A 24,830-nucleotide genomic window follows, 5' to 3' on the forward strand; every position below is an offset into this window, starting at 1 on the left:
GGGGGCGTCTTACTCAGGGGAGCGCTGGGACCCTCAGAGAGGTGCCGAGATGATTGGACGTTAGCGGGGAGGCCGGAAGACGTGCTCCCAACGTCAGCATTTATTGTATTAAATGTGTGGATTCACCAAGCGTTTATTCAGGCACGGTGCTAGACACCTAAGCTCCACAAATCAATAAAAGCAGCACGGAAACCAAACAGATAAGCACTATGAAGCGAGTCACGGGCCATGGTGCAAAGGTGACATTTGGGAGGAAGTGATCGTGTCTGCCGGGGACGGGTCCTGGACAGACTTCTCAGCGGTCAGACATGCGGACTTGTACACAGCCCTTGTACACAGGGACACTGCTGAACTACCAAAAGGCTCCAGGTTCAGAAAGACGGTTGTCTTTGAAAAGCAGACCCCTATGCAGTGTGTTGGAAGAAAGACCTGTGGACCTTCAGGACGCGCGCGCTCCGGGGCAGTCCGAGACCCCCAGGACCGTGGCCCTCTGCCCCAGCACTGGGCCCGGCTTCAGCTCCCACCCCCACCCCCCGGGGTGCAATCCCAACCCGCCCTGTTTACCAGCGGCCCGCCTCTGCCCGCGCGCTCCGGGCCGGCTGGGCAGGTCGGGGCGGGCGCGCGCTGAGTCACCGGAATCTAGGTGGGGCCGGCGACCGCACCCCCGCGCCCGGCCCGAGCGTCCGTCCCCGCGGGAGCCGCCTCCCCGCGCCCTCGGCCCTTTTGTCCCGGCGCCCGCGCTCCTCGGCCACTCTCTGCTCCGCGTCGCCACCGTCGAGATGCTGCGCTGCGGCCTGGCCTGCGAGCGCTGCAGGTGGATCCTGCCCCTGCTCCTGCTCAGCGCCATCGCCTTCGACATCATCGCGCTGACCGGCCGCGGCTGGCTCCAGTCGAGCACCCACGCGCAGACGGCCTCGCTCTGGTGGAAATGCCCCAGCGAGGGCGGCGGCACCGGGTCCCCCGAGCAGGGCTGCATCAGCCTCATGCAGTTCGGTGAGTGGCCGCCCGCGCCCGGGGGCCAGGCCCGCTGGGCAGGGACAGGCTGGGCCGGCCTTCTTCCAGAGAGAGAGAAGAGAGAGAGGAGAGAGAGAGAGGAGGGAGAGAGAGGAGAGAGAGAGAGAGAGAGAGAGAGAGAGAGAGAGAGAGAGAGAGAGAGAGAGAGAGAGAGAGAGAGAGAGAGAGAGAAAAGGGAGAGAGAGGAGGGAGAGAGAGAGAGGAGGGAGAGAGAGAGAGAGAGAGACTCGGGCTCAAAACTGGAAGGACGCCCCCCCCCCCCCTTCAGACTGTATTTTCTCTAGGATGTGTAGCTCAAATGCGAGGTGTTGTCGCCCAGTGTGGGGGGTGGGGGAAGGCTGAGGAGTAAATTTGATTTTTCTTTCTTGGAAAAATGGAGATCAAAATGTCTTCCCCTTCCTTTCTCTCCTCCTCCTCCCCTGGTTGTCCTGGTGAGTCAAAGATCATTATAAGAAGACCTTCCCAAGTATCCCAGGTTTCTGTGCACACTAACACGGGAAGAAAAGCCTTTATTTAACAAGGCCCTTCAGCTGAAGTGCCTGCAGTTCGGCTCCATTACATACTTTTACTATTTCACACCTCAGGCTACTTCTTGCTAGATGTTAGCGTTTGGTTTATGTGAGACATTACGGTTTCAATATATATGGTAAGTTTTATATGTGTGTGTGTATGTATATGTGTATATGGTATATATCTAATTTACATATATACACAACACACATACATGTATATATATTTACTTTAATCTGCTGTGAAATCCAAAACCAAGCACATCTCCTACCTTATACAATGAAACCAGGACTGATTTATTGGAGACCTTGAAGGCAGCTACTCTGTTTTTCCCACAGGGAGGTCATCTCACACTAAAGGGACATATTCTTGTCTGCACAGGCATTTCCTTCCCCATGGGATATCCCTGCCCCCAGGGGCCGTGGACACCTTGCTTTCCTTGTGCCATGAGCTACAATGTGTCCGGCGGGAGGAGGGTCTGGTTAGAAGCAGAATCAAAACCTGGAGAGCCACCTGTTACTGACCTGGGCTTTCCCATCTCGGTTCATGGGATTCCACAGCCAGAACTTATGAACCCTGCTGGTGAGAGGGTTCCACATTTTACGCTCTTGGGAAAGGCTGGGGTTCCAGTTGTTTCTGGGGTGCATGCCAGCCCAGTCGTGAAGCCCTTTGGGGGCGGTTCTGCTTTGTCACTTGGGTTGTTGAGAACTGAAGTGCATGTACAGCAAACGAGAAAGAAGGCTGCCCTGCCTTACTGCACTCTGCTGTGACCAGTGGCTTGATTCTCCCCACACCCTCACCCAGATTTAAACCCAGTTTATTTGTGTGGTTGGGGCCCTGTCCCAGGCGCTTGGCCTCTTATCTTATCTGCTGTGGACTTGCTTGGAAGTGTCCTGATGCAACTTCCCTCAGAATGCAGCCTGGAAGTGCTGGGGCCAAGTCCTAAAATGCAAACACAGCAATGGGAAGCCTGCTTTCCTAAATGTTTGTGTTTCTCCTCTCCCCTTTAAGCACAGTAAAACCATGCCTGCCAGGGGTCCGTCATTCCAGTCTGCTCAGTGTTCAGGCTGCTTACTGCAGCCTAGACAGCCCTCCACCACCTTTGCAGGGGAGGGAGGAGTGCAGTGGCCTGCGGCAGTGCTGGCGACCAGCAGCCTTGCCGGGCAGGATCTGGCCTGTGTGACTAGTCTCTTGTGAAACAATACCGTGTTTTACTTTCTGGGACACAAGGTGAGCTCACCTTGCTAGGGTGTGGTTGGTCCCACCCAGATGCCCTGCGGTGCTTTGTGTGTTTTGTTCCTTCATTTGTTAACTTATTGAATACCATGAAAATCAGAAGGCTTTCCTTGTAAAATTTTAAGATTACCGATCTAAGGTGCAGTGTATTTTTGAGTTGATATGAAATATGGAGTGTATATATAGAGATCCTACATATTTTTTGAAACGTTCAGTTTATCTGGTCAAATCTTGACACGTCTCTCACTACCCGGGTCCTACTTGCAGCAGACAAAAGGGATTCTCCTAAGTGGATAGTGGCGTTAACATCTCACTCAGAGAATTCCTGTTTCCCTTTACAAAGATCCAAAAGGACTGTTGATCTTGGGTTGGAAGAAGCTCCTGATTAAGACCTTGAATCAATCCATGAGGCCAGTATTTGTTCTCAGGAGACGCCCTTGGGGAGAAGACAGTTGATACTACAGGCAAGGAGAAATTCAAATGCTGATCTACTGGGTCCACAGCCCCTGTCCTGGAGCACGCTTCCAGTTTTGTTTTGTTCTAAACAGTTTTATTGGTATTTAATTCACGCATCATGCAATTCACTAGTTCAGTCGTCCACTTTTAAGAACAACGTCATCGGGAGGGCATTTTCCGCATTGGCGAATGCAGATTTCAAATCCCAGCAAGCTCCTTCTTGTCAGGGTGGAGAAGGAAACAGAGTCTGTGAGCCTCTCCCCTGAGACCTGGAAAAAAGGGGAGAGTAGCTGTTCTTGGCAGGGGGTGGGGTGGGGGGAAGAGCATTTGGCTAGCATCTGAGCTCAGAAGTGCAGGGTCTCACTTTCTCCTAAGACACTTTGGAATATGGCCACAGGCCATTAGTCTTACTTCCACTAGATCCACTGGGACACAGGACAAGTTCAAGAATCTGAGGAGCAGTGATAGTCAGCTCTTTAACCCTGTGGCTCTTAAAGTACAGCGTTAAAACCCAAACTCACTGTCACCCATGCCGGTTCCTAGTGACCCTATAGGACGGTAGACCCTGTAGGCGTAGAAAGCCCTGTCACCCTCCTGCAAAAGTACAGTACATGAGGGGTAATCAGTACCATGTCAAGAGGTTCACATTAGGCTCCATTCAATTCAAAGGATTTCATTTTTAAATTATGCTCAGAGGATTGTTTCTGCAGGGAGGGGCACGGTGTTAAAAATATTCTTGTTTTAGGAAATTAGACCTTAGTAGTAGGTAGATTATATATATATACAAAAAGTGGGCCACTGTTCATCGATGTTCATAATTAGGGCAAGTATTGATCTATCAAATAGGGCATGTAGAAACGAATGATCTAGCCCAGCCCCTTCCGCGTTTGCTGAAGGCAGCCGTGCTACCCCCAGGGAGCCTCCACCCTCTTTTACGGATTACATTTCTCGAAGATACAGGCTCCCCATCTACTAGAATGACAAGGATTAGAGTGCACGCATTTCCCATGATTGAGGCCTTCCTTTATTCGACAGCTCCCTTCTGTTCCCTGCACGATGCTGTTTGTTTAGAAGTACTGCCCTTCTGCCAACTGGACCAAAGTGGCTTCCTGTAGTGTCTGTGCCCAGGCTTCTCCTCCCAGCTGACCACCTTTCACCTCTTTGAGGGTAGACCCCCAGCTCAATGCTGGTTATCTCGTCTCCAGGGGAAAATTCTGTTTTCCTATCTTCTTACGTGAGCTATTTCACCACCAAATCAGCAAAATGGTTTCAGACAACTAGGAAGTAAAGTAGGGCAGTTTACTCTGAATTGTACATGTGCCGATGTTGAAAGCAGATTTCTTACAACACACACACACACGCACACACGCGCGCACACACACACGCACACACACGCAGCAAATAGTTGTGTGGCTCTGGTTCAGGAGAAAAGAATGTCTCACCAGCTGTGGAATGCTCTCCTGTTTGACCCTGCTGTTTCTGGTGAGATAATCTTCTTTACTGCCTTCCCAAAGGTCTGCAGAGTGGCCTCTTCTCCTGGAGAGATTTTTGAGGGCTGTCAGGGGTGGGCCTCTAGGAGTCTGCTCCGCAGAGTGTCGGAGAGCAGCACAGTTTGGGAGCTATTGAACGCATGGAGTCAATTATGACTCATAGCGACCTACCTATAGGACAGAGTAGAACTGCCCCTGTGGGTTTCTGAGACTGAAACTCTTCATGGGAGTAGAAAGCCACACATTTTTCTCCTTCTGAGTGGCTGGTGGTTTTGATCTGCTGACCATGTAGTTAGCAGCCCAACGCATAACCCACTATGCTACCGGGGCTCGAAGCTTCATTTTAACATGATCCCCACGTGATCTTGTTGGTACTTTAGAGAAGTGCTGATCTATATTCCTCTAGTTCCGTGGTTCACAACCTGTGGGTCGCTACCCCTTTGGGGGTCGAACGACCCTTTCACAGGGGACGCCTGACTCATAACAGTAGCAAAATTATAGTTATGAATAGCAACAAAGTAATTTTATGGTTAGGGGGGTCACCACAACATGAGGAACTGTATTAAAGGGTCACAGTATTAGGAAGGTTGAGAACCACTGCTCTGTTGCTTCCAATTGACTGCAACTAGAGAAATATAATAATCTTTTCTTTTTCAATATATGACATATCCATGCTGATATTTATTTATACATAACATTTAATTTTTTAAATTAGGGTTTTATCATATCATATAAAAAACCCTATAATACACCCTATCGACCTTAGGAGCCAGGATGGCCAGACTTCATCTCATGTAGAGTGACCATGTTGTCAGAAGAGGCCAGTCCCTGGAAAAAGACCTGTTGCTTTGTAACGTGGAGGGTCAGCGCAAAAGGGGAAGATCTTCAGCGAGGATGACTCTACACACAGTGGCTTCTACAGTGGGTTCAAACACACAAATAATTGTGAGGCTGGCGCGGGACCAGACAGTGTTTGGTTCTGTTATACAGAGGAGCGCCACGAGTTGCAACCAACCAGCTGGCCCCTACCCACAGCTTAACAGTAGGAAGACACCCGACAAAATCTTGAATTCAGCAAATGAGACCTTTGGTCTTGTTAACAGATGAATCCCTTGCTCTGGAGAGGGCCCACCAGGACACCGGGGAAGGGCTGAGACTTTTGACTTGTGGTACCAATAGGAAACTACTGACGACTGTAGTACATCCATTAAAAGGACTACATTTAGGGGGGACAATTAGCGATGACTTATTCACCTTAAAAAGAGCTCTAGTGGAACTGTGGGTCAGGCCACGGCTGCTAACTGCCAGCTTGGTGGTTCAAATCCACCCACTGTTCTGAGGGAGAAGGACAAGGCTGTCTGCTTCTGTCAAAATGTGCAATCTCAGAAACCCTCCTCAGGACCACTGAGGCAGAATGAACTCAATGGCACTGGGTTTAGATTGGGGTTTCGGACTCACCTTAAAATATAATTTTCCCCTCTTTTTGCCAGATTTAGTCTGAGTTTCCAGTTTGACATGTGAAGTATTTATTTTCACTTTTCTTGCTGTTAGTAATGGAATTTACTGTCTTCTCTCATTTCCCTATGTTTTCCTCTGGCATCTTGGACGTGGACGTTGCGACTCTTTCTCACTTCCTAGGCACCACTCAGAACTCCATTGGTGGCCATCAAGTGCTTTCCAGGTTCTTGACTTGATGTTGAACCTTCAAAGGGGATAGTGAAGTTTGACAAGCCAATCTTCATCTAAATGGATCATTAGTTAGGCAATCTTACTTAAAGGTGATCTTCGTAATGTTTCTGATTTATTTGATAATGAGTTTCTCCAAGTGGTACTTAGCAGATAAACTTAGAATTTCAAATCAATCTTTCTATCACGAAACAAAAACCCAACAACAACCCCCCTCATATTCCTATAAAGAAAGACAGCTTCCTTTTACCTGGATGCTTTTATGGTGTCATCTGATACCACACACAACACATACACACCCTAAGAAAGAATGGGGAGAAAATTTAGTGTGAAAAACTATCCTGAGACACAGTCTACCTTTGAAAAGGAACTGAGGACTACCTACTGAATCAATAACATGGTAGCTTTAGGCCAAATAGTAAACATTGGTGCTTTTCATGAGGGTTGATAAACATGTAATTTAGACTATGGTATACCAGAAAAATATAAATAGCTCCCCAAAGTGTGGATCCAATTTGTTGACATTAGGCTCTTTCAAGAAGTTAAAGACCAAAGGGTCTTAGAGTAAGTGCTTATCTCAGCTTTTCTAAGTAAGTTGGAGAACAGCCTCATCCCTCCCGACCATTGGTTTCTTTCCCAGACAGAACATGGGGCGCAGCTCATCCTTTCAAAACACAATTGTTGCATGAGAATGTCAGCTGCCTGGCTTGCAGAGAAGCCCCAGCACCTCTGAAACCAGGCCAAGATTTCTGCCCTCAGGGAGTTAGGTGACTCAGGGTGGGTGCTGCTGAGCAGCCAGGAACGGGTTTTACACGTTCCTTCGACTTCCCAGACAGCCTTTCTCAGGACAGAATGTTGCTTAGTTTTCAATTTTCGCTTGGTTTAGACTCAGCATTTTAACAAACAAGACACCATTAGCCAACTCTAAGTTACATAATGAAACTTAAAAAAACAGAAAAAGCATTTGCCTTTCTGTTTATGTTCAACCAATGTCTCTAGGTTCGATGGGCTGCCTTACCTTTTTATACAATCCCCTTCGAGTGTGCAAACCTTACCTTTTTATACAATCCCCTTCGAGTGTGCAAACACGGAGCATCATGATGCTTCAACTAGACTGTGAGAGGGAGAAGTCATTAGCCTCTCTCGGTAAACCTTAAAAGATTGATCTGACTTTAACAACAACATCATACATGGATAATTGAACTTCATTTTCTTAATCTGTGACTGTCAATGTTTGGATGTTGAAATATGTTTTTTGTGAGGACATTTTTCCTGCTTTTATTCAAACTCATATTTGAGTGTGTGCAGTTTATCTTCACGGTGTTCACGTATAGGCCATGTTACTTTTTGTTGCAGTTTGTGAATTCAATTTAAAAGCAATTTTTTTTAAAGTTCCAGCTTAATTGAATTTTGGACTCATAGCAGGTGCCATAAAACTTTATAGAAATAAGGCTATTATGGCAGTGGGTCACACGTGAAAGACATGCGCGTGCCATTTTTTGGCTTGTTTTATAAGGTGATTAATCATTCATCTTAGTTATTCTCAAACCTTAGGATGGATGTTAAGAAATGCCAGTCAAATGCTGGTTCTTGGGCCCTGACGCTTGGTACCTACTTCAGGAGGCCTGGGAGGAGGCCCAGGAATCTGTATGTCAGTAGCCACGCCTGGTGAGGTGGACGTAGTGGTCTATCCAAAGCATGGGCCCCTCTTCTGACACCGACCTTCCGCAAAGGCCTAGCAACAGTGAGAACAGAGGCCCGTGCTTTGGCTTCATTCCTTTTGATTTTAAGATACACATTCTAACTGGCCTTGCCTCTAAAGTTTCTCACGGGTCTGACAGGAAGAACAAGACGCGTTGGAGGAAAGAATGAAGCGCTCGCTGTACATGTGAAGCTGGGCCCGTTTTTGGTACCACCTCAGGGGCAGTTATGCAAACACAAGGGATTTCTGAGGCATATAAAATATTCCTTAGCCATTATATCATGTTTATGGCACTGGGCCTTCATGGATTCAGAGGAAGGTCCAGCAGGATGTGGCAACTCTGGAAGAGAACCGGGCGGAGCTTCCCCGAGGCTGGGTTATCACAGATAGGAGGATACAAAACTCTGGGCGGGAGTGAGGGGCAGTCTCCAAGGGCAGGAGCAGAACTTTACCCATGTTTTACTTTTTGAGCTGGAATGATAATAATAATAATAATAATAATAATTTTAAAAACCTGTTGCTATTGAGTTGATACAAACTGGCGGCAACGCTTTGCGTTTCAGGCTGGAACTGCCCCCACTGCACTCTCACTGGCTCCCACCCTACAGACGTCGGTGGCCGGGCCTTTCACAGCTACACCAGGTGGATTTGAATGGCCACCTCTTTGGCTGCCAGCCAAGCGCAGAGCACCCAGGGACCTGATCTAGAGATGGGGATCAGTGCTGTCAGCGGTGCTGTGTCACAGAACCAAAACCAGGGCGGAGGCGCCCCTGAGTCTCCTTTTCAAGTTCAGTGAGGAGTGATCGCTTACGGTTACTTAACCCGTTCCATATTCTGGCTTCAGACAGGCTGAATGGCTTGACCCTCTTACCAGCTGTTGGACGCTGGGGAAGAGAGGTGAGCTCTGAAGGCCATAGGATAGCATCGGGCTTTTTTTGTTTGCTTGTTTGTTTCGTTTTTTAAACAGATTATAATACTGGGTAGCTTAGAGCAGTGTTGTGAAGGTGAGCGGATGCATGTGAAGTTCTTAGCCCAGGGCTCGGCACATAGTAATTACTCCATAAATGTTAGTTCCTCGTTCTAGAATGCAGTTGTGTTCGAGGAGGTTTTAAAAGCTCAGGGCAGATGGAAGAATGAGAATCGTGTCTTGAGATTGCCGGATTGGGTATCATGTATTTCCCTGCACAGGACCGGAGGTGGCTTTCCAGGTCTCGGAACCGGGGGTGCAGTTTCCACCTCCTTCTGATTCCTTTAGGGGCCAAGATCAGTGACTACGAACAAAGGCCAACACTTGGAAAGCTCATTTGCCATAAACATGTTCTTTTTGTAAAATAAAACGATATCTCCTCCACCACTAACTGATCTTATCTAGCAGCTCTGCCTAGTAGTAAATTGAGGGTGGTCCTTGCCTGGAACCCATCACACTATGGGCTACTTATGTCCATTCAGGCAAGCAAGGTCGGATCACATATACACCCGTGACCCTAAAAAGTGGTTTGTTTGGTGCTGGTTTGCTTTTGCTTTTCAAAGGGAACACCACTCTCCTTTCATTATGTTTCCCAAATAGGTTTAAAGCCCCCAACCCCAGAGAGAAGCAGTGGGGTTCCTGGGTTCATCCCAGTCTGCTCAGCACCTTATCCTGTTCCTCTGCCTCCACTTCCCCCTCTGCCTGGCTGCCCTGTGGCCGGCCACTGGTAACCCAGGGCAGTACATGTGGCTGTCCTTTTGCACCTGCCCGGGGCACTGGTGGTGTGGGCTGGACTGGGCTGGGCTGTTTGAGGACTCCTGGCTTGGGGTGGTAGCACCAGTAGCAGCAGCTGTACATGACTAGGAAGCAGCCACCCAACAGGGTGGTGTCAGCCTAAACTGCCACAGCTAGTCTCTGCTCCCAACCCTACACCCAGCTCTCTTTCCCAACTTCCCACCTCTATGTACCCTCCCCCACTGCTCCCAAGCCCCAGCACCTGCAAAGTCCTAATCTGGTTGCTAGTTCAGCTCTGCCCTCTCTCCCCACCCCTAGCCCACCCCTGATCCAGCTGCATATGCGCAGCAAGGCTGCCCTCCTGGATCCATTGGTTTCAACTCATAAGCTTTGATGGGCTTCCATGGGTTTGACTATCGTAGTTTCTACGGGGATTAAACTATATAGTGCATGAGGATATTTACACAATGCCCACATCGTATAACTTCCTATTTCCCAGAATGCTTTGTAGACGTTAAGCACCACCCACCTGTCCTAAGATGAAGCCGAGATACATCCGGACTGATTTTGCACTAGTTCCGAAAGAGGGCTGTGTCCTTGGGGTGGTTCTGTTGTTCACTCATGTCCCGTTGTGTTCTGGAACTGGGGTGAACCCTCGAGACAGACCCTGACACCTTCAATAAAGATAAGAGACATTTGCCCCCAGATTGAAGGAACAAAAGTGTCACTATTAGTATGTCAATATCCTGTATGAATTGTCCAGTCTTCCCTTAACATGCAGATGTGCATTATCCAGAGAAAAATGGGCCCATATAGAATGAGCGGAAAGAAGGGGGTGGGGGGTGGGGGAGAGGAGCTATGCACGCTTTGTTCAGTCGAGTTTTGTGTTTGGCATCTCTGTCTCATTCGTTGCCGTTTCTGTTTCCTGGTAGCGTGGGGAAGAGCAGCGGCTGCCATGCTCTTCTGCGGTTTCATCATCCTGGTCATCTGCTTCATCCTCTCCTTCTTTGCCCTCTGTGGACCCCAAATGCTCATCTTCCTGAGAGTGATTGGAGGACTCCTGGCCCTGGCTGGTAAGACTGTGTCTGAGTTTTTCATTCCTACCTTCAGTGGGCATCCATGCAGTGGTTTTCAATCACACAAGAAGAGCTACGTCAACTCTACAGTCTGCCCTCAGAGAATGTGTCATCAGGGAGAGATGTCGAGCCACTTGGGAGGGATGTACTTGAAGATCGAGGCGCTTTTCCTCCCGTGCCTCAGACAATATTATATCCTCCGCCTGAAAGACGAAGGCTCTGGGGACTCCTCTCTTGGGTGGTCCCATGTCCAGAGACACCCACCCTGAGGGACTGGACCATGTGGTCCTTGGAGTACAGCTCTCTCCGTAGTGGTCCACAGTGCTGGCCTCTTGGGAGGCCATTCCGTTAGCAGACGTGTGCTTAACCACGATGCCATCACAGCCCTTCATTGGTTCATAGTATTCAATTAATCTGTATTGGTTAGGATTCTCCAAACTCCCTTCGTGAGCATATCTATTAACCTTCATGAACATTGTTTAAACCAAGATCCAAACCAAGCCATGTACCTTTGGGTCAGCAGTAGAGCCACCATCAGGACTCCTTTAAACCCACGTAAACAGAGTTAAAGACGCCATGTTTCGATGGATTCAAAGAAGCCCTGATGGTCTAAGAATTAAGCACTAGTCTGCTAAGAAAAAGATTGGCGTTTCAAGCCCACCAGTAGCTTCAGTGCAGAAAAGACCTGCTGGCCCATCCCAGGAAACCCTACAGAGCTGTTCTTCCCTGTCCTGGAGGGCCGCCATGAGCTGGGATTGGTTGTACGACACACACAACACCAATCAAAGGCCAAAACCGTTGTGGAAGTGGGGGCTCATTGGCTGTCTCCAGGCATGCATTCACCCGCTCATACTTTGGGATTTTCCTCCCCTTTAGCTGTGTTCCAGATCATCTCGTTGGTAATTTACCCAGTGAAGTACACGCAGGAGTTCGATCTTCACAGCAATATCGGGGTCACCTTCATCTATAACTGGGCCTACGGCTTTGGCTGGGCAGCCACGATCATCCTCATCGGCTGCGCCTTCTTCTTCTGCTGCCTGCCCAACTATGAGGATGACCTCCTGGGTAACGCCAAGCCCAGGTACTTCTACTCCTCCGCCTAACGCGGGCCGGAGCAGCGAGAACCGCTCTGCGCGGATGGAGGCCAGCGAGAGAAACTCAGTGCCCCAGATGAATTCGAACCTACGTTTGGCAGCGAGCTCATGCTCATCTTATGAAACGAGTCAAAAATATGCTACAATAGAAAATATGTCCTAAATGGTGTCAGCGTTCCATATGCATCTTTTATACCTTGTTTTTTTAATGGAGTTAAAAAGATCCCCTCTTTTTCACTCATTTCCTACCATTTACCAACGTCGCCTTATATCTGTCACTGCCTAATATTGTTTGTAAAAGAAAGTGAATATGAAAATGTACTTTTTTTTAATGGTAAGAATGATAAGGTTTCCAGCTTGTCAGTAACCTGATTAAGTTACTGTGTTTTTCCGAGTGAACAGACTGGGCCTATTAAGGTCTAAATGGAAGAGAGATTAAAGTTGTTAGTGGCCAAATGTTCTAAAAGAGATGCAAGAAATAAATATTTTTCTAGCCTTCAGCTATTTAGAGAGGCAAAATCATTTCCTAAATGCATGTCATTTATTCTGAGTCATTGAGTTTTTATGACACTTTACATTGACTTGATGTGACATTTAGGAGATACATATATATAATATATTTTATGGCCAAATCCTGATGCATTACTGAAGAGCTTCCTCTGGGAGTAAGAAGTTAGATGAGCTTTTCTCTTTTAAAGTTGTCTGTAGGGATTGGGTTTGGGAACATGCTTTATTGATAAGTCTGTACTGCTGTGTGTCTGTATGTTCAGGTCCGGACTAGAGTGCATTGAAAGATGGACTTGCTCTAATTCATCATGAATGATAGACATGGTTTGGATGTGCAGTAAAGCATTACTGAACAAAAATGTCACAAAGGTGTAGTTAAGACAGCCCAAAGAGAAGAAGTCACTTGGATTTTCATTTCAGGCTTGACTGGACCCTCATCTCATTGACACAATGTCTGATAGATAGAACCTGTAGGCAAAAACCTAACTATCATTGAAAACCTGGTTGTCTTGGCAAAGAGATTTGAAATATCCGATGTAAAACATGCAACACAGAAGGATTCAGGAACTTGGTGCCTTCTCTGAATGACAAATGTCTGATATATTGGCTTTATTGCTATTGGTCTTTGTATCATTTATACTAATTCACATAATGAAAACAAAGATATTTTTATATCAAGTCATCATTTTGTAAATTGCAGAATAAGCAGTTTAACCTAGTTTTCATTATGAACCCCCACCCCCAGTAAACCAGGTATTCTTGTCTTGTTTCTATTGAATAGTTTGTTTGTTTGTTTTTAAATCTGGGGAGGGGGATTTTAAAAAAATATGCTCTGAGTGGGTCGCATGAACTCTGAATAAAATGAAAAGTTTCGTTTTCTCACGTCTAAGAGTCTGCTCATTGGAAGTGTCCTATGACAATTGCTGCAAGAATCTTCGCTGTCCCTCCCAGAACTTCTTCTTCGATGAGCAAAGCCCCTTGCACAGATTTCAAGAAACAGCCATTGAGTGCTGTTACGAAAGGCAAATGGGCACAGAGGGTACCTGGGGGTGAGGGGAGGTCCCGATACCCCAGGGAACATTTGTGCTGTGACCTGAAGGCTCTTCCCTGTCCCATGTGCCACGGCACAGCCTTGCTCTTGTGATGCGCTCCTCTTCCAGTCAGCTGGGGGGTGTAGTAGACTCGGCTTTTCCCAGGTTCCCGTTCCCGCTTCATGGTCTTTTTGCGCCACGTTAGTTCTGCTATGGTGTGAAGACGTGAACGTCCCTGGGCGGTATAAATTGCTGCGTGCTCATGGTAGGAAATTGAAGTCTACCAAGAGGCACCACGGTAGAAAGGCCTGCTGCTTCACTTATGAAAAAAAAATCTGTTATTGGGAACCCTGTGCAGTACAACTCTTTCCCAGCGCACATTAAGTCTCCATGTACCGGAGTGGACTCTCTGATGATTGGGATACAGTATCGATAGACAAATGTAAAAAATGACTTTTTCCCCATGCCATTGTAGAATACGATGTGGATGCCGTCGTAAATTCAGAGACATGTAGTCTGCAGGATTATTTACACCAGATTTTAAAAACAAATTCTATGACGGGTAGAGGATTTGAAGTGATAATTATGAATGATAAACATGCCATCCTTTAAAAGTAATGAGTATCCAGATATTAAGATGTTGGGTCTCCCATTGCACTTGAACTTGATTCTCAGAACACCAGGCTCTCTGAACCACGCAGTTTTGGTTTTCTACCTATCTCTCTAATGTTCTTTCCTCTGCCCACTCAACAACACACTATGTCCCCATGATGCACATTTAGGAAAAATGACACAATTTCTCAGGATCAATAAGCATCCATCGCAGAAGGAACTTGAACCTGAAATATTTGTGCTGAAGACCATATGAACCTGACTGGAGTGTTCAGCTTCTGTAAGCCTTGTAAAGAGTGCACTGATCCTCGTGTACAGATCCGCTGTGTGTTGTTGTTTAGTCCCCAGACAAAACCACCAGGTGCTGTCTACGTGGTTCCACCCACTGGTGACTGAGGCACAGCAGCGTGGAAATGTGCTCCACAGACTTGCTAATAGTTTGGGGCTGTGTTTCTTCAGAAATAGATCATCATCCATCTCTTGTGCGGTGCCTCTGGAAGCATCTCTTTTTGTTTAGCAGCCAACAGAGTTCTTTGTCTGCACTCTCCAGAGACTCCAATGTCATACACAGAGAAGGAACCTTCCAGGGAATGGGGAGGGCTAGGAGACATTTGGCTGTGAAGCTGTCTGAAGTCTAACAATGCCTTGCGTCAGATTTCCCATGGCACAGCTGAGGGGGTTTTTAGCTCTGTAATTACCCTGAGTCCCCACCCCTGGCCTTCCTTTGGAGTAAGCAGTCCTTGGTACCCAAACAATTATCTCACACTCAGCCTGACGAGTAGCCAGGTATGCTAGGTGCCAACATGGCTACAGGAAAGGACTCATGTGTCAAGGTCTTTCAGTTGCCTCAATAGCTGTGGAGTGTAACTATTTATAGCTTCAAGATCACATACTCCAGGACGGACAGTAAGCTTTTTGAGGCTTCCCCTTTGTACAGGGATGGAAACAATAGAATGATATTGTTATAATAACTTAATTGGGTTGTTTGGGGTGGTTTTCTTTGGCTATAAAACATCACGGAAGGAGTGACTACTTCGCCATCGCTGAGATGATTTGCTTTTTTTTCTTAGGTAATACTTAAAGAAGGCATGTGCGAGGCCGCCAGGTTTGGTTCTACATCATCGCCGCTGTTAGGTAGCCTTCGGTAGCCCTAAGTGATTCCCCTGCACACTGATCTCCGTATCTTCATTGGGAAAATGAATGAAAATCCCTTTTGCTTAAAATTCTTTGTTCTAATGCCTTCACCTCTATGTGTGTGTGTGTGTGTGTGTGTGTGTGTATGTGTGTGTGTGTGTGCTTATTTGCTAATTATTCAACTTTGTTGGGAAAGAAAAAGCAAAGTGATGCTCTAAGGGTGTGTTTGTACTTTTCAAATTACTTTCACAATGAAGCAACATCTTAATATTGTCATAGATTCTTTTTGGCTTTAATTAAAAAATAAAGAATACTGCTTTAGGGGTAGAGCTGCTGGATAAGTGACACTGGCCCTACCGGGAGCTCAAGTACCCATAAGCCTTAGAAGGGAAACATTTTGTTGTATTCTATCTAGCAAGCTGCTGATTTCCAGTGGTAGAGTGGAGTCGATGAAATGCATCTCTTTCTGAATGGTATCAAAACGGTGGAATACCCCACAGGGAACCGATCTGTCACCAGAGGGAATTCCCAGCTGACTGGAAATTTTAGAAGATGAAACATGGATGGCATTGTCAACAGGGCACCAGGGGGTCATCACCCAGAACGAGCCGAGCACTGGGGAAATGGTAGCCATGCTTCTCGGGACAGGAAGTGCCAGAGATGGCGAGTTTGGGTTTGGCAGAATGGAGGACAGGCAGGGAAAGGGAAGGGTGTAATGCAGGGATTACTTAAAGGTGGGTTTCTTGAGGAATTTACCATTTGGCCTGATTTCTCACTCCTTCCATCACACTCCCGCCCCAAATTGACAGAGTAGAAGACCTGGCTCCGAGGTGGTGATGAGATCATGGTGATGGTGCTGATGAGAGCCATGCGGAAAACACTGTTTACTAAATAGCAGGGTCTGTTCTAGGTGTTTCTTTGAGTCACCCATCTAACACTCACCTTGGCTATCTAACCTTCAATTAATCTAAATGGTCCGAGAAGTAGCAGAGGCGGAGGAATGTGAAGTCACTTTCCCCATGCTAGAAAACAACAATGAAGAGTCTTGGTACGTTCTGCTCCTTGAGGTCGGTACCATTACCCTGAGTGCACTCTGGCAGTCCCTCCCGACTCCGCGGGCGGTGGCTCTGTCTGCACTTGGTTCTGGGGGTCTGATACATGAGAATTGGGGGCTAAAGAAGAGAGGGGGTCCACATAGTGAAGGAGTAGGTATGGCCAAGAGCCAGCTCTTTGGAGAGAGTTGGGTGTGAGAGGGAGACCTGAAAGGAACAATTGTTGTTAGTTGCTGACAAGTCAGTTCTGATTCATAGTGACCAGACACACAGCAGAACGAAAAACCGGCTGGTCCAGTGCCGTCCTCACAGTGTCCTTATGTTTGAGGTCAATGTTGTAGCCGCTGTGCCAACCCATCTTCTTCTTTTTCAACACCCCTCGACTTGACCAAGCATGATGGCCTTCTTGGGGGGGGGCGGGGGGGCTGTTCTCTCCTGATAATCTGTTCAAAGTACACGACACAAAGCCTCACCATGCTGGCTCCTGTGGAGCATTCTGGCTGTCCCTCGTCCCGGACACATTTCTTGATGCTTTTGGAGTCCTTGGGGTTTTCAGTATTCTTTGCCAGCACCACCATTCAAAAGAAAAGAATGGGAGGCAGAAAAACAAAACAAAAGGATTTTAAAACAATCTACTCCCAGGATCTATGTACGTGTGAGAAATTCAGTTCACGTTATTTTGAAAGGGATTTTCTCCACTGGACAGCCTTGTCTTAGAGCACATTTCTGTGATTGGGCCAGGTGAGCTCCTGTCTTGTCATGCGACAGCCCCGTGTCTTCATTCCCGATGACACCAGCAGTGTGGCTGGTTTGGGAGCGCATTTCTGATGTTGGCTGATGTGACACACCTCTTAGATAAAAATCTCAGCCCGCCTTCCCAAAGCATTCATGTTTACCCTTTCTAAAGATGTGCTGTTTTTGATAAAGAGATTATCTGCTTCTAACTGAGGTTTCTGAGAAGTGTGTCTTGTTTGTTTTTGACATTCAAATGCTGTATAGAAATGTGGTGTCAAGGAAAGTCAAGGGAGATGGAGGAAAGAGCTAGGAGTCAAAGGGCATTTATGGAGGTCTAGACAAAGACATGTACATGCAAATATATATAGGAGGATGGGGAAATAGATCTATGTGTCTATATTTATAGGTCAAGTATTAAGGTGGTGGAAGGACCTTGGGCCTCTACTCAAACACTCCCTCAATGCATGAATACCTTCTTTTATTAAATTGGAACTCTATGATGCTCACTCTCCCGACACAACGGCTGGAGCCAAAGTGGGTGAACAAGTAAATGTGGTGAAGAAAGCTGATGGTGCCCGGCTATCAAAAGAGATAGTGACTGGGGTCTTAAAGGCTTGAAGATAAACAAGCGGCCATCTAGCTCAGAAGCAACAAAGTCCACATGGAAGAACATACCAGTCTGTGTGATCGAGTGGTCCCAAAGGGATCAGTTACCAGGCATCAAAGAACAAAAAATCATATCATTGACTGCACACCTCCATGAAAGGATCGCTGAAGACAAATAGGTGCATACGCAAATGTGGTGAAGAAAGCTGATGGTGCCCGGCTATCAAAAGAGATAGTGTCTGGGGTCTTAAAGGCTTGAAGGTGAACAAGCGGCCATCTAGCTCAGAAGCAAATAAGCCCACATGGAAGAAGCACACCGGCCAGTGCGATCACGAGGTGCCAAGGGACCAGGTATAAGGCATCATGCAAAAAAAAAAAAGATATAAGTGTGTGTATGTATGTGTATATATGTGTATATGTATATATGTATATATATACCATATTAAATGAAGGGGGAAGTGCAGAGTGGAGACCCAAGGCCCAAGTGTCGGCCAATGGAGATCCCCTCATAGAGGGGTTTAGGAGAGGAGATGGGTTAATTAGGGTGTGAGGTAGTACCGATGAAGAACACAGCTTTCCCCCAGATCCTGGATGCTTCCTCCCCCCAACTACCATGATCCGAATTCTAGCTTGCAGGGCTGGATAGGACAGAGGCTGTACACTGGTACATATGAGGGCTGGAGGCAAAGGGAATCCAGGGTGGATGATACCTTCAGGACCAAGGGTGTGAGGGACGATGCTGGGAGAGTGGAGGGTGAGTGGGTTGGAAAGGGGGAACTGATTACAAGGATCCACATGTGACCTCTTCCCTGGGAGAGGGACAGCAGAGAAGGGGGGAAGGGAGACTCCGGATAGGGCAAGATATGACAAAATAACGATGTATAAATTACCAAGGGCACATGAGGAAGGGGGGAAAGGGGAGGGAGGGGAAAAAAAAAAGAGGACCTGATGCAAGGGGCTTAAGTGGAGAGCAAATGCCTTGAGAATGATTGGGGCAGGGAATGTATGGATGTGCTTTATACAATTGATGTATGTATATGTATGGATGGTGATAAGAGTTGTATGAGTCCCTAATAAAATGTAAAAAAAGAAAAGAGGAGAAAAAAATGATTAGGGCAAAGACTGTACAGATGTGCTTTATACAATTGATGTATGTATATGTATGAACTGTGATAAGAATTGTATGAGCCCCAATAAAGTGTTAAAAAAAAACAGGCAAAGGGAAAAAAAAAAGAAATGTGGTGTCTTCATGACTGCTTAGGGGCTATTTTGAAATCAGGATATATGGCTTTATACACACCCACACAGAAGGTGCACACCGTGGCTAACCCTCTGGACTTTCCCACACTGCGGGATACTCCTGATCAGAAAGAGAAGGGAATGGAAGAAAGACTTCATTTCTCTTCATCCCCCAGGGAGTCTGAATGTTTTCACCAAAGCACTGCTCTCAGCGGAGCAAAGGGATCACGTAGCCTCCGTGCCTTATTTTAAAATGTTAGACAAATGGTTAATCTCAAATTTAGTCACCCTTATTTCACTATTAAAATATTTAAGTTACAAGGTAATTATTTAATGCTCCTGATCCCCACCCCCATCAAGCTGGGTGGTAAAAATGCTTCATATGCTTAATTGCTAACCAACAAGTCAGCAGTTCAAGTCTACAGAAAGCTCCTTGGAAGCTCGTGACCTACTTTAGAAAAAAAAACCAGCCCTAAAAATCCATGGCGCACAGTTGGGTCTGAGACCCCCAGGGTCAATATGAGTCAGAAGTCACTCCCTGGCAACCGATTTCCCATCTTCAAATAAAACAGCGGATTGGCGTGAAGCTTTCCACGCTTTTTGAAGACACCTTAGAGGCAACTGTCCAAATTCCACCAGCTGCTTTGTTTGATGGACCGTAAAGCAAACCATACTCCACGCCATCAAATCCATGCTGATTCATAGCGACCCCTGTGCGTTCCCCAGGCGGTGACTGTTTACATGGGGAAGAAAGCCCACCGTTTCTCCCCCTGGAGCTGCTGGTGGTTTTAAACTGCCGACCATCCAGATCGCAGTCCAACGCGTAACCACTATACCACCGGGGTTCCTTGATGGACCGTAGAAGCAAACATTTTTAATATTCTCTCACAAATCGTTTTCTCTAGAGAGGAATTCCAGGTATTATCAATAAAGCCCAAACTGACTGCCATCAAATTGATGCCGACTCGTAGCAACCCCATAGGGCAAGGCAGGATTGAACTGCCCCTGCGAGTTTCTGAGACTGTCACTGTTTATGAGAGTAGAAAGCCCTGTCTTTCTCTCTGTAAAGCCCAAACAGGAATTAATTCTGGTATCCAAATGACTATTAAAAGGGAAGGAATCTATACAAGAATAAAATAAAAACTCACTGCCATGAAGTCAATACCAACTCCCAGAAACCCTATAGGACAGGGCAGGACTGTCCCTGTGAATTTGCAGGAGGAGAAAGCCTCTGCTGAGAGGCTGGTGTTTCAAGCTGCTAACCTCATAGAGCGCAGCCCAATGCACAGAATAAAGAGGACATACAATCATGCAGCGAGGATGTAATTGTAGCTACTGGACTTGAGGAGAGTGCATAGGCCACTGAGAGGAATGAATGACAAGTTCAGTTCCAGCTCCTTAAAACTTCTTCTAGCTTTTAAATACTCCTTCTGCAACCATTTATTTTGCAATGGATTTGTAAAATTGGGTATAGTGGGGTTCAGAGGACTGCTTTGTTTTTCTCTCTATGAAATGGTAAGTCCTGTAGATCAGCAGCATCTGAGCTCTTGCAGGTGCTTCCCTGCGTAAGTGGGGTTTGCCTTGTTTCAGTGCATATAGCATACTGTTGCTGGATTTCACAATCCTGGTAAGTATTTTCCGGGTGTGGTGGCGAAGAGGTACACACCCCAGGGGTGGGAAAGCAAGCCAAAAGGAGAAACAAAAAGAGGCTCAGATGCTGCCGCGTTCATTATGTTCCATTTGAACGTAATGACTCTGTGCTTCATTGTAACCTCAAGAACTTGCTCTTTAGCTACAGAACTAACCCAAACAAGGGAAAACTAATATGTGTGTGTGTGAGTGTTTCACAGCTAGCCCTCTGGTGAGAAATGGTGTCCTGTTGATTGAAATGGCAAGAGATTGTCTAAGTGATAATGAGTCATGAAATAATCCGACTAGATGGATGTACTATGGTTTGCCCAGCCAGTTTTTCCAGTGCAGCTATTTGAGATAATTGGCCTGCTATTATTAACTCTTTTTGAACAAGTTACTATTAAGAAAGAACTCTTGGGTTTGACAAAGAATTTCTGAATTTCATCACTAAAGGCAAATTGCTGAGTGAGTTTGAAAGCCGGCTCCATATGGAAATTCTTCATCTCCTGCTTCTAGCTTTTCCATTCAGAGGAACTTCTTGAATTGAAGCACTTCGGTGAAAATGTAGAGTTCCAAATGCTACCCCCTCCCTCCCCTCCAAGTTCTGGTCCAGCAGTATAATACCTAACTCTTTCACAGGACAAAAAGAAGGAAATGCGGGCACAGAAGGTGGATTTCCACTGCAGCGCATCTAGAAAGCGGGTGTCCTGCCAGGATGCCCTTCGTGTGGATACCTTGTACTACAGGAGTTCTGTTCTCTTCTGAAGATGCTTACGTCTTCCGGCTTTAACAATGGTCACCAGGAGTGTACCGGGAGGAGGGGGGAAGAAAACCACGCAGTGACGGAAGGGGAGACTTGGGTTCAGATGAGGGTGAGGCCTGAGCAACATGATGAACACAAGACACGCCGTTGAATTGTACATGGGAAGATGGCCGAAATCTTTTGTTTTGCACATGTTTTGTTGCCTGTATTTCACACACACAAAGTTTGGTTTCATTGAAATCAAATTTCAGATGTCAAAAATTTGTTTTAGAAAGCAGAGTAGGGATGGCTTGAGAAGACCTGTAAGAAAAGGGATGGCTAAAAAACTAAAAATAAAAGAAAGTAAGAAGGAAGATGCCCAGATGTTCAGCACGGGAGACATCCAGACTAGCGGTAGCAGCATGAGGACCGGGGTCCTGGGAGACGCCCAAGCAATCGCAGATGTCTGTTGTCTCTGAACTGTCATTAGCCACATGGGACAGCTTGCATCCCTCGCTCTGGCAGGATCTTCCTTGCAGGGCTGCTGCATGTCAGAAGGGGCTGCTTCCTTTGGCTTGCTGCAGTCTCCCCTCAGGAACACCGTGGCTGGCTGTCCTCGTGCAGGTCCAGCTGCTGAGAGAACCCGCCCTGGCAGTCCTGGGTGTGAAATCAGGACACGCAGATGCTGGGAGCATCCAGGCACTGGGGGCAGTCCCCCTCTGTACAGGGACCCCAGTCAGGATGCAAATTACTGCCCCAAGTCTTTTCAGAAGCCAGCCACACCTCCGGACACTGGATCCTTTATTTAAAGCTCATGCACTCACCTTCCCCAGATTATTTTCCATAAGTCTCAGAAGCACATCTCCCACCATCAGTATTAGAGAGCTAGTCCGAGGTTGAATATACTGTCTGTCCAGTTCTCCCATCTTATGTCTTCCAATGTTGATTCAACATTCATAAAAATCACAAATTAAAGTCTGCGTCAAATGACACGTTTTCTATTCATACATCCTACAAAGTTTCCACACCTGGAGGGAAACTATGTCATATAAAATAACATTTTAAAAAGCTGCACTGAAGGTCCTCAATTCGAATCACTACTGGGGACTTCCAGGGCACATAGAAGACAATGAGCTTTCATTTGCAACTCATTTATGATTTGTGAAATTTTCCCAATCTGACTCTTTTGTTGCCTGGACCAGGGGAAGGCTGGGTTGTTAAAAGATGGTTCCTGGAGAAGATAGCCGGCTTCTAACCTCCCATCAAAGTCACTTCACTTCAGCTTGTGGGATGTCAAGGAGCTTATAGAGAAGGACACCTTGGCCGGTAAAGTTGATGAGCAACAAAGAAAGAGGAAGACCTTTGATGAATTGGGTGGACACACTGTCTGCAACAATGGGCTCAAACTTGATATGAGTCAGTATTGACTTGCTAACAGTGGAAGTGATGCCCTACAGGGATGATTGATCATATTTTCTAACATAAAATGACAACGATGTCGCTAAGGTGAACCAGAGACATAGGTAAACCATAGATACATGGATGGATTTAGGACTTGCACTTAATCCAACGCCCAATTTAAGAACAATGCGTTCTTATACCATGATCCGCTCAATGCTTGCCTTCATGAAGAGATCACTGAAGATATGGATGCTATAATAGCTAAATGCAGTGAAGAAACTAGATGGTACCCAGCTATCAGAAAGTATAGTGTCTGGAGTTTTAAAGGCTTGATTTCAAATAAGCAGCCATCTAAGTTAGGCATCAAATAAGTCCACATGGAAGAAACACACCAACCGGTGTGATCCAAACATTACAAATAATATAATTAGAATCTGAAGGAGGGAATAATATCAGAACTTAAATTTTGAACATCTGGTTTACAGAAGGCTGTGGATGACAACGGAAGCCCCATATCCATTTGCAGGATCCATACATGGATTAAACCTCTAGTGGATCCCTCTGATCTTAGTTGAAGGATGTAAACAGCCTTGTTATCATAGAGAAAGCATTGTAAAGTTGACTATAGCAGACATAGTTAGGCCAATGTAATGTTTTATCATTTGATCCCCCTTTGGACCGTGGTTAGACTGTTTCAGTAAAAAGAGGAGTGAAGGGGAAATACACATGGATTAGCGCCCCTGAGCATGGACCAGGGGTGTGAATACCTTGCTGACATGCAGAATGCTTGGAAAGTGGATCATTGAAGATCCAGTGAGGTTAAAAGTTAGCACTTGAAGATCCAGTGAGGTTAAAAGTTAGATCCTTTGATCTCCTTTATGATCCATTTAAATTTGTTCTAGTTTTTAATATTTTCTGCTTGCTTTTGCTTGAAGTTTTTATCTGTTTTACTTTGTTATTCTTGTTAGTTTTTGTTTGCTTGGTTGTTTTTCAATGCTTTTATGTATAACCCAGGATAGGTAAATATCTAGAGACAGTAGCTGCATTAATGGTTCCTTGGGAGCAGGGCAGGGAGGTTGGGAGAAACGAGGTGCTAATGGCAATGTACACAAGAATGAAGACAATACTCCAAAACCTATTGTGGTGATGATTGTACAGTTCTTTCTGCTGTGATTAAACTTGAATTGTATGATTGTGGATTATATGCCACTAAGACTGTGAGGATGGTGCAGAACTGGGCCATGATCCATCTCATTATACACAGGTTTACTTGAAGTCAGAATCCGCTTGACAGCATCCCCACTGCCAACAAGGGGCTCAGATAGAAAGCATGCTGGCAGTCACATTCTTTTAAACAAGCATTTAAAAAATTCATTTCATTGGGGACTCATACAACTTATCACAATTCATACATACATCCATTGTGTAAAGCACATTTGTACATTCACTGCCCTCATCACTCTCAAAATGTTTGCTCTCCACTGAAACCCTTGGTATCAGCTCCTCATTCTCCCCCCGCCTCACGAACCTTGATAATTTATAAATTATTATTTTGTCATGTCTTACACTGTCCAACGTCTCCCTTCACCCACTTTTCTGTTGTCCATCCCCCAGTGAAGAGGTTATATGTGGATCCTTATAATGGGTTCGCCCTTTCTACCCCACCCTCCCTCCACGCTCCTGGTGTGGCCACTCACACCACTGGTCCTGAGGGGTTCCTCTCTCCTGGATTCCCTGTGTTTCCAGTTCCTATCTGTACCAATGTATATCCTCTGGTCTAGCCTGATTTGTAAGGTAGAATTGGGATCATGATAGTAGAGGGGTGGGGGGAAGCATTTAAGAATTAGAGGAAAGTTGTATGTTTCATTGTTGCTACACTGGACGCTGACTGACTTGTCTCCTTCCTGAGACCCTTCTGTAAGGGGGTGTCCCATTACCTACAGATGGTCTTTGAGTCTCCACTAGGTACTCACTCTCATTTACAATGATATGATATTTTGTTCGTTGATACCTGTAACCTGATCCTTTTGACACCCCATGGCCACACAGGCTGGTGTGCTTCTTCCATGTGGGCTATGTTGCTTCTGAGCTAGATTGCTGCTTGTTTGTCTTCAAGTCTTTAAGACCCCAGATGTTATATCTTTTGATAGCCAGACACCATCAGCTTTCTTCA

At 46.2% G+C, this 24,830-nt stretch overlaps 1 protein-coding gene across 1 annotated transcript; it reads left to right on the top strand.

Moving 5' to 3' along the window:
* Positions 1-608: 608 nt before the first annotated feature.
* On the top strand, positions 609-13,352 carry PERP (p53 apoptosis effector related to PMP22). Its single transcript, XM_075554480.1, has 3 exons — positions 609-993; positions 10,729-10,869; positions 11,749-13,352. The coding sequence occupies exons 1-3, from the start codon at positions 780-782 to the stop codon at positions 11,973-11,975; spliced, it is 582 nt and encodes a 193-aa protein (XP_075410595.1). The 5' UTR covers positions 609-779; the 3' UTR covers positions 11,976-13,352.
* The last annotated feature ends 11,478 nt before the right edge of the window (positions 13,353-24,830 follow it).

This window comes from Tenrec ecaudatus, chromosome 7 (assembly GCF_050624435.1).
Source record: "Tenrec ecaudatus isolate mTenEca1 chromosome 7, mTenEca1.hap1, whole genome shotgun sequence".
In the NCBI taxonomy this organism is placed as follows: domain Eukaryota; kingdom Metazoa; phylum Chordata; class Mammalia; order Afrosoricida; family Tenrecidae; genus Tenrec; species Tenrec ecaudatus.

Bases quoted from the DNA above. Each gene is read 5' to 3' on its own strand.
- PERP (XM_075554480.1), top strand. From the start codon at position 780: ATGCTGCGCTGCGGCCTGGCCTGCGAGCGCTGCAGGTGGATCCTGCCC. The intron at 994-10,728 runs GTGAGTGGCCGC...GTTTCCTGGTAG, and splicing joins CATCAGCCTCATGCAGTTCG to CGTGGGGAAGAGCAGCGGCT. The intron at 10,870-11,748 runs GTAAGACTGTGT...CCTCCCCTTTAG, and splicing joins AGGACTCCTGGCCCTGGCTG to CTGTGTTCCAGATCATCTCG.